Below are 10,000 nucleotides of genomic sequence, written 5' to 3'. Positions count from 1 at the left end.
GGTAGAGGGGGTAGGATGAGGGGTATAGGCAGTAGGGGAGAGAGAGAGAGAGAGAGAGGTAAAAGAGAGGAGGAAAGAAGTGGAAATAGATTCGAGGGAGAGATATAAAGAGAGAAGATAGAGAGAGAGAAAATAAGCGTGGAAAGATATATGACACTGAAAACTGGGTGGATTTTTAGAAAGGTGTTACAGAGTTGAAGGGCGACACACCTCTGAAGTGGATGGAAGATACCTGTGCAATTAAAGGTGACAGGTGTGGGCAAGGTGAGATTGGGTGAGGTGGCGGTGGATGAGTGTGCAAGAAAGAAAGAAAAAGAAAAAATAATTGAGGCCGAAAGTAAAGTAGGTGTGGTGGCATTTTGTGTGTGTGTGTGTGTGTGTGTGTGTGTGTGTGTGTGTGTGTGTGTGTGTGTGTGTGTGTGTGTGTGTGTGAGCAGAAACTCAAAAAAAAGAAAGAATAAAAAGGAAAATAATGTGCCAGAAATTGAACTAAGCGTGTCACTTAAAAAAAAAACGGTGCTGAATCTAAAATCTATACCGTGGAAGGTTAGAGTATGTGTGTCAATAAGCGTGTGTGCGTATTAAGCGTGTGTGCGCCTCAAGAGCGTGTGTACGTATCAATAAGCGTGTGTACGTAAATTTAGAGAGGGTGTAGAGGTGGGTGCGTGTGAGGGGAGTGAAAAAGGGCGGGTGACATTAAGCCGAGTGCAGTCAAACGTAAAATATTCGTGTTATAGGTGCTATGTGTGTGTGTGTGTGTGTTATGAGAGTGTTATATGAGTTATGAAAGTGTTATATGAGTGTTATGTGAGAATGTTGTTATGTGTGTGTGCTATGAGTGTTGTTTTGATGGTGTTTTGAGTGTTATGAAAGCGTGTTATGAGTGTAATGAAGGTGTTGTGAGTGTTATGTGAGAATATTATGGATTACGTGTTATGTGTGCCGTTGTGTGAGTGTTAAAGTGTGTTATGAGTGTTATATAAGTGTTCTGATTTACGTGCGTGTCGTTATGAGTTGTGTTATGTGTGTTACGCGTTCTTGTGTGTGTTAAATCTTGTTATGTGTGTTATAAAAAGCGTGTTACGTGCTAGAGTCTCACCACAGGCGCCGTTGTGGACTATGTAGATGTTCCTGCCACGCTCACTCCTCACGCGGCAGCTGGTCACGTCCAGATGGCACTCATTGTCGTATGTATTGCCATCTGACCCACACACAGGCTTCACCGTACTACTGCAGCGGCGCCGGCAGGAGACAGACACCTTAGGGCCTGACACGTCCACTAGATTCGCCTCCGTGCCTGTCGGTGGAGCCTTGTCTGGGGGTGATAGGATGGTGACGGTGAGAAGGTGATAGTGAACGGTTGTAGATGAGGGGTGTGGTAATGTGAGGGGTGGTTGTGAGTGTGGTAATAGTGAGAGGATTGATAGCTATAAGGGATTGTAGTGAGTGTGGTGTTAAAAGCGAATGGTGTTAGGTGAATATGGTGATAAATAAGGGTGATGATTAGAAGTTGAGTGGTGATATAAGGTAGGATATATGAAAGAATGACACGAATGCAGTTTTCTTCTAGCACCACCCACTGACATAACACTGGCAGTCGTGACTCTGATACATCCACTAGGCTTGCTTCCTTGTCTAAGAATGATGTAAAATAGATAGGTAGCAGACAGGTAGGTAGGTAGATAGATAGATAGACGTGTAGTTATTCATAATGGACGCCTACTAACCACAGGCTGCCTCAAATGCCAGCGTGACGCCCTGTCCGCCTGCCTCTCTGCTCTGACAGTCGGCCACCTGCAGCAGACACATGTTGTTGTAGGTCTTGCCGTCACTGCCACACACCGGCGTGAAGATCCGCGTGCACTTCTCATCACACGCCGAGGCAGGAGCAGGGGTTGGAGGCGGGGTAGCTTGATCGCTTGGGGTCGCTACTACGGCATCTGTCAGGATTAGGACACTAGAATATATTGCTATACTCTTTTCACCTCTACCTGGCCCAAATTACTCTCTCTCTCCATTTTAATTACGAAGTTGGAAAAGTAGATTAACGCTAGAATTCGATGCTAGTCACGAAAAAGTGCTGTGGAAAGGATGTAAAGCCGTAGCATTTTTTTTTTTTTCTGCGACTGAGCTACGTGAGTTAATCTAATAAGGACAGAAATCTGGGTCAAGTGAGGTGAAGGAACCGTAGTGTGTGTGTGTGTGTGTGTGTGTGTGTGTGTGTGTGTGTGTGTTTATACTGTAACAGACACACAAGTTCCTCTGAATCAACAACTTTAAGCATAGGCGGCATCAAAGGCAAGTGTGACGCCTTGCCCGCCTGCCTCTCTTCTCTGACAGCCGGCGTAGATAGATAGGTAGGTAGATAGACCGATAGATAGGTAGGCAGATAGACAGATAGATGGATAGAGATAGATAGACGTGTAGTTACTCAAAATTGACGCCTACTAACCACAGGCTGCCTCAAATGCCAGCGTGACGCCCTGTCCGCCTGCCTCTCTGCTCTGACAGTCGGCCACCTGCAGCAGACACATGTTGTTGTAGGTGGTGCCGTCACTGCCACACACCGGCGTGAAGATCCGCGTGCACTGTTCCGGGCAGGAGGAGGCCGGGGCGGGGGTGGGGGCTGGGGTAGGCACGGAGGGGTCCTGGCCTCCTGTGGGTGCTCCTGGGGCGTCTGTTGGGGGAGAGATTTAGGCACGTATGATCCTTAGTTAAAGAAGCCCCCTAACACCATCTTCTAAGCGATTTATTTTCGCCCACTACATCATACTGCCCTGTTCATTGTTGCGTAAATCCTTCCCGTGTAGCCATGCTCTACACAGATAGCCTACAAAAGGATATGAGCCAGCCATGTGCAAAAAATAAATCGCTAGGGAAGAGGTGCTAGGGAGTCTGTAGTTCGATGAGGCCTTAGAAATTAGTCTCCATGGATACTAGACAGATCGACCCTCCAATATTCTAGGTCATTTAAAGCTTCCTAACACCTCTTCCATAGCGATTTAGTTTGCGTATTACACCCAGACACTGGTATTATACCCTAACATTGCTATTATCAATGGTTACACCCAGGAGGACATTGAGGTGTATTGAGGATAAGTCGCCAAGGAAGAGGTGTTAGGGATTTGCCAAAGCTGACTGGAAGACGACTCAGAATTTCGTGTGTGTGTGTGTGTGTGTGTTACAATACTCAAACAGCTCCTCTGAATCAACAATTAACTCTAACTGTAGGCGGCCTCAAGGCGATAGATAGATAGGTAGGTAGATAGATAGATAACTAGATAGACGTGTAGTTACTCAAAATGGACGCCTACTAACCACAGGCTGCCTCAAATGCCAGCGTGACGCCCTGTCCGCCTGCCTCTCTGCTCTGACAGTCGGCCACCTGCAGCAGACACATGTTATTGTAGGTCTTGCCGTCACTGCCACACACCGGCGTGAAGATCCGCGTGCACTGTTCCGGGCAGGAGGAGGCCGGGGCGGGGGTGGGGGCTGGGGTAGGCACGGAGGGGTCCTGGCCTCCTGTGGGTGCTCCTGGGGCGTCTGTTGGGGGAGAGATTTAGGCATGTATGATCCTTAGTTAAAGAAGCCCCCTAACACCTTCTTCTAAGCGATTTATTTTCGCCCACTACATCATACTGCCCTGTTCATTGTTGCGTAAATCCTTCCATTTTATCATACTCTACACAGATAGCCTACAAAAGGATATGAGCCAGCCATATGCAAAAAATAAATCGCTAAGGAAGAGGTGCTAGGGAGTCTGTAGTTCGATGGGGCCTTAGAAATTAGTCTCCATGGTTACTAGACAGATCGACCCTCCAATATTCTAGGTCAATTAAAGCTTCCTAACACCTCTTCCATAGCGATTTAGTTTGCGTATTACACCCAGACACTGGTATTATACCCTAACATTGCTATTATCAATGGTTACACCCAGGAGGACATTGAGGTGTATTGAGGATAAGTCGCCAAGGAAGAGGTGTTAGGGATTTGCCAAAGCTGACTGGAAGACGACTCAGAATTTCGTGTGTGTGTGTGTGTGTGTGTGTGTGTGTGTGTGTGTGTGTGTTACAATACTCAAACAGCTCCTCTGAATCAACAATTAATTCTAACTGTAGGCGGCCTCAAGGCGATAGATTGGTAGGTAGATAGATAGATAGATAGACGTGTAGTTACTCATAATGGACGCCTACTAACCACAGGCTGCCTCAAATGCCAGCGTGACGCCCTGTCCGCCTGCCTCTCTGCTCTGACAGTCGGCCACCTGCAGCAGACACATGTTATTGTAGGTCTTGCCGTCACTGCCACACACCGGCGTGAAGATCCGCGTGCACTTCTCATCACACGCCGAGGCAGGAGCAGGGGTTGGAGGGGGGGTAGCCTGATCGCGAGGGATTCCTACTGCGGCATCTGTTGAAAAGAACATGTAAGAACACTCAGAGAACGCATACCTCTTTAAGTCAGCTCCAGCCTCCAATAGAAAACTGCTTTAGGTATCAGCGTAATTACGTTTTCTCGAGTCAAAGAAAATGATTTTTTTTAGGGGGTAAGCTCAAGCGTTTTGACTTACCCCTCAATAACCTTACATTCTTTTCCCTTACAATATACCAGTGACATTTACGTATTAGATAGCGACCTTTGAATGATCTCCAAACATTACTCTTTTAGTTAAGATGCACAAAAACCCACCCTGACGGTCTGTTCTTTTTATATATCGTTGCAAACACGTCGCATCCAGTGACGACAGAGGCAGCACGCTAGGGTGAAGCTAGATTACAAAAATGCTAAAAGTTTTGAAATGCTTACAGGTTTTGAGTATAATAGATAGGTTTTGTAAGACAGACAAATGAGGAGGTAAAGGAGCGTTGTAGTGTTGATGTGGATGTGGAGATAGGTGGAGAGGAAAAGGCTAATGATGAAGTGAATGAGCGTTGTGATGTGGATGTGGATCTGGACAGACAAATGAGGAAGTAAAGCAGCGTTGTGGTGTTGATGTGGATGTGGAGTTAGGTGGAAAGTTAAAGGTTAATGATGAAGTGAATGAGTGTTGTGGATGTGGATGTGGAATTAGATGGAGAGACAGACACACAAACGAGGAAGTTAAAAAGCATAGTGGTGTTGATGTGGATGTAGACTTAGGTGAAGGCAGACAGACAAATGAGGAAGTAAAGGAGCGTTGAGGTGTTGATGTGGATGTGATTGAAAGTGTTAATAGAAAGAAAACGAGATGGTTTGGGCATGTAGAGAGGGTGGAGAGTGAGAGGCTGACTAGGAGAGAGTATGCGAGTGAGGTGGATGGTGGGAGGAGGAGGGGGAGACCAAGAACGAGATGGAAGGATGGAGTGGAGAGATATATGAGGAAGTGGGGATGTGAGCAAGAGCGAAGGCAGACAAATGGCAGAGGACAGCAAATTGGGGGCGGTTTGTTTGTGGTCACCCCTTACGGGATTAAGACGTCTGGCAATAGACAGATACTTAAGTAGATAGATAGATAGACGTGTAGTTGCTCATAATGGACGCCTACTAACCACAGGCTGCCTCAAATGCCAGCGTGACGCCCTGTCCGCCTGCCTCTCTGCTCTGACAGTCGGCCACCTGCAGCAGACACATGTTGTTGTAGGTCTTGCTGTCACTGCCACACACCGGCGTGAAGATCCGCGTGCACTGTTCCGGGCAGGAGGAGGCCGGGGCGGGGGGCTGGGGGGGCAAGGGGGCGGGGATGGGTACGAGGCCTGGGGAACCAATGTCAACCACGCCTTCGTCAGGTTGGGTTGGCTCTGTTGGGGAGGAGAAATAAATGAAAAAAAAAATCAATATGCAGAAGAGCTTTTTGTGTTGGTTGTATTATTATTATTATTATTATTATTATTATTATTATTATTATTATTATTACTATACTAGCTTAAAGGCCTCCTTCGGCTGCCTCCGCTCGATGTCAAGTCACTTCCCATCTTCAGAAATGAGACATTACTCGGGAACGGGTGGCCCGATTGGACTGGAAATTGTTTTGTTCTTCAAGTAAGAGCATTTTAACAGTACTTTGCTCTGAAACACACACACACACACACACCACCACCACCACCACCACCGCCACTCACCGCCACAGGGCCCGTCCGCGACTACCACAATCGCGTCTAGTCCGGCCTGTCTCGCCATGCAGGACGCGAGATCGAGGACACAGGCGTTGTTGTAGGTGGTGCCGTCGCTGCCACACTGGGGACTGTAGATCTTGGTGCAGGCCTCGTTGCAGCGCTCAGGGACGGCCATGTCCACTGTGGCGCGGAATTCGGCGTCTGTTTTGGTAGATGAGTGGATGGTTGGTTGGGTGGATGGATGATGGATAGATAGGTAGATAAATGGATGGATGGATAGATAGGTGGATAGATATAGATGGATAGGTAGATCAACATGGATAGATAGGTAGGTAGATAGATGGTTGGATGGATAGATAGATTGACACAGATGGATAGGTAGGTAGGTAGTTGGATGGATAGGCTCTGTTTAAGGAGAGAGAGAGAGAGAGAGAGAGAGAACCAGAACACCAACCAACCTGGCACTAATTAATTTCTGTTACCTGACAATCCAGCCATAATTACATACAAAACAAGAAATAAACAAATAATCAACCTTCTCTTTAGCACTGACAAACAAACCACACACAGACAAACAAAAAGGAAGACGATGAATTTTGGAAAGGAGACGAAACACTATCAAACACCATCCACTCCTCTGATGGAGTACTGTTCATTGTGGAAAATATCGTTCACTAAAGGTTCTTTGGCCTTGTTAGTGGCTCCGGTTGTTAGTACTGGGTGGTTGGACTGTTAGGGTAAGGATAATTGCATTGGCTGAGCTGATGAGAAACTTTATATGTACAAAAGGAAGAAGAGTAAAAGGGACACACACACACACACACACACACACACACACACACACACACACACACACACACACACACACACACACACACACACACACACACACACACACACACATAATTAGACTGGTTGAGCTCATAGGAACTTATATGTACAAAAGGAAGAAGAGTACATGGAACACACACACACACACACACACACACACACACACACACACACACACACACACACACACACACACACACATTTTCACACACTTTCTCACATATCCACACGCACCACAAGCGCCGGTGTTAGCTAGGGCGAGGGTAGGGTCGTTACAGGCCGCTCTGGCGAGGGTGCAATCGTTAGTGTAGGTCACCCCGTCGCTCCCACACACGGGCCGGTACTCAAACCCACACGACGCGGGACACTCACCCCCCACACCTACTGTAGGGGTGAAATTGGGGTGGGTGGGGGTGCGGAGGGAGATTGAGAGGGATGAGACTGAGGGGGTAGTGGTAGGGGGGTGACTGGGGATGTGGTGGTGTTGGGAGGGGTGGGATTGGGATGGTGGTGGTGGTGGTGGAGGTAGGGGTAATAATGTGGTGGGTGATGGTGGTGAGACTGTGGTGGGGGTGAGATTGTGGGTGGGGGTAGGGGTGGGATTGTGGGGTAGTGGTGGTGGGGGTAGGGGTAAGATTGTGGGGTGGTGGGGGTAGGGGTGAGATTGTGGGTGAGGGGTAGGGTGAGACTGTGGTGGGGGTGCGATTGTGGGGTGATGGTGGTGGGACTGTGGTGGTGGTGGGGGTAGGGGTGAGGAGGGATGGGGGTAGGAGGGGTGGGGGTTGGAGAGGTGACAGTAGGTGGGTGGTGGTGGTGTGGGGTAGGGGTGGATGATGATGATGACATGAGATGAGGGAATGAGACAGGGTAGTGGGATGGGTGAGTGAATTAGATAATGAATGAGGAATTGATAATGAATAAATGAGAGAGTGAGATAAGTAAATGAGCAAGAAAGTGAGTAAATGAGATAAATAAAATAATAATAAAAGTCCTTAGAATTAACACTCATAGAAAACGAGAATAATATCAGTAACTATATTAATTTTGAGTTTATATACAAAATTATTTATATATATTAGATTTGTGGTTTATTTGAGGGCTAGATAAGTGAGTTAATAAATGGATAAATAAATGGAGGTTTGTGATAATGAGTGGTTGTTATAGAGAAATAATGATGGCAATTAGAACATGGTAAAATGAGGTTATAGGTTATTATTATTACTATTATCATTATTATTATTATTATTTTAATTATTATTGTTATTATTATTATTATTATTATTATTATTATTATTATTATTATTATGAACAGACTAAAACATCATATACATGAGTTGTGTTATTACTGTTATTATTATTATTATTATTATTATTATTATTACTAAATATTAAACAACAATAGGCTAAGCAAAAGCAACGCTTAGTTTAAAATTAAAGAATAATGTGAGCTCTCTAACACCTTTTCCTTAGCGATTTATTTTGGATTTGGCTGGTTAACATCCTTTTGTACGGTAATGCTGAGTAATATGGCGATTTTGGAAGGATTTATGTAACACAGCGTAGGACTGTAGTGTGTAATAAGCAGAATAAATCGCTTAGGAAACAGTGTTAGGGACGCTGACACCCATCCAGTAAAGAGCGTTCAGTTGGTCAAAAGATTAGGTTGAACTAGAGTAGGTTATTTATTTAGGGAGTTTGGTTAGGTATGTTAGCCTGTGTTAGGTGGCTTTGGCCTAGACTGGGTTAGATTTGGCTGGGTTGGGTTACAATTAGAGTGAACTGGGTTGGGTTAGAATTAGATTGAGCTGGCGTGGGTTGGGTTAGATTTGTTATGATTAATGTAGGTCATCTCTTCTCGTTTTTTATGATTCGTGGATGGGTGACTGCAATATTATAGAGTTACCCCGAGCAACCTACGCTGTGGCGGCTGTAGCTGTGGTAGAGGGGGGTTAGGCTGTGGCAAAAGCGGCGGTGAGGGCTGTGGCTGTGGTGGAGGCTGTGGCTGTAGCACGGAAGGCTTTGGCTGTGGTAGAGAAGGCTGTGGTTGTGGCAAAAATGGCTGTATTGGCTGAGCTAGAGAAGGATGTGGTATGGAAGGATTTGGCTGTGGTAGAGAGGGCTGTGGCTGTGGTGTAGAAGGCTGCACTGGCTTTAGTAAGGAAGGCTGTGGTTTGGAGGGCTGTGGTGAAGGTGGTAGGGTCGGCTGTGGTGGGGAAGGCTGTGGTGAAAAAGGTTGTAGAAATGAAGACTGTGGAGGCTGAGAGTGTGGTGTAGAAGGGTGTGGGTGTGGTGTAGAAGGGTGTGGGTGGTGTGGGTGTGGTGTAGAAGGGTGTGGGTGGTGTGACAGAGGCGGTAGGTATCCAGACAAACCCTGGGCGTGTGTGGGGGAGGGCAGCGTGACGGCCAACAGGATCAGAAGGCCAACCGCCATCCCGCGTAGTCGCCTCTTCATTCTTGTGTCGGGGGGTGGGCGGGGGGGTCCTGGGGGGGCTGGAGGGGGAGAGGAGGGGGGAAGAAGGTTACAAATAAATACAAATCAATAAATATAAATAAAGATACAGAATTATCTTGTATTTTCTCCTTAAGGCGCCTTTAAGATGCTCTACCTCCTTCCATTTCGTCTTAAGTTACTCTCTGTCTGTCTTGGGCTTTTTAGAGGTTTAGCGCTTAGATGCCATGCTAGTCACGAAGAAGTGCTGTGGAATGAATATAGAACCGGGCATAGCACTGAGATGCCGTAATAGTCACGAAGAAGTGCTATGGAATGAATACAGAACCTTGTTTAGCTCTGAGATACCCTGCTAGTCACGAAGAAGTGCTGTGGAATGAATACAGAACCTTGTTTAGCACTAAGATAGAATGCTAGTCACGAAGAAGTGCTACGGAATGAATATAGAACCTTGTTTAGCACTGAGATACCCTGCTAGTCACGAAGAAGTGCTACGGAATGAAAATGGAACCAGGCTTGCCACTGAGGTACTATGCTAGTCACGAAGAAGTGCTATGGAATGAATGAAGGACCTAAGTATTGTGAAAGAAAATGGGCTGAAAAAGACTAAATTATCCTAGAAATTAGT

The 10,000-nt window shown here is 46.4% G+C and overlaps 1 protein-coding gene across 1 annotated transcript in view; it reads right to left on the bottom strand.

Moving 5' to 3' along the window:
- Window positions 1-9,354, bottom strand: part of LOC145407214 (uncharacterized) — a 24,612-nt gene extending 15,258 nt beyond the window's left edge. The window contains exons 1-9 of the mRNA XM_080278250.1: window positions 9,294-9,354; window positions 7,158-7,307; window positions 6,099-6,272; window positions 5,529-5,732; window positions 4,198-4,410; window positions 3,319-3,543; window positions 2,453-2,668; window positions 1,728-1,940; window positions 1,100-1,315 (exon numbers count right to left, since the gene is read on the bottom strand). Of these exons, the coding sequence (XP_080134376.1) occupies window positions 1,100-1,315; window positions 1,728-1,940; window positions 2,453-2,668; window positions 3,319-3,543; window positions 4,198-4,410; window positions 5,529-5,732; window positions 6,099-6,272; window positions 7,158-7,307; window positions 9,294-9,354 (1,672 nt within the window). The remainder of the gene's footprint in view (window positions 1-1,099; window positions 1,316-1,727; window positions 1,941-2,452; window positions 2,669-3,318; window positions 3,544-4,197; window positions 4,411-5,528; window positions 5,733-6,098; window positions 6,273-7,157; window positions 7,308-9,293) is intronic.
- Window positions 9,355-10,000: the final 646 nt, after the last annotated feature.

Source organism: Coenobita brevimanus, chromosome 72 (genome assembly GCF_032717465.1).
Source record: "Coenobita brevimanus isolate Jiangsu-jjx chromosome 72, ASM3271746v2, whole genome shotgun sequence".
Lineage (NCBI taxonomy): Eukaryota > Metazoa > Arthropoda > Malacostraca > Decapoda > Coenobitidae > Coenobita > Coenobita brevimanus.
This window is presented reverse-complemented; position numbering and strand designations above follow the sequence as displayed.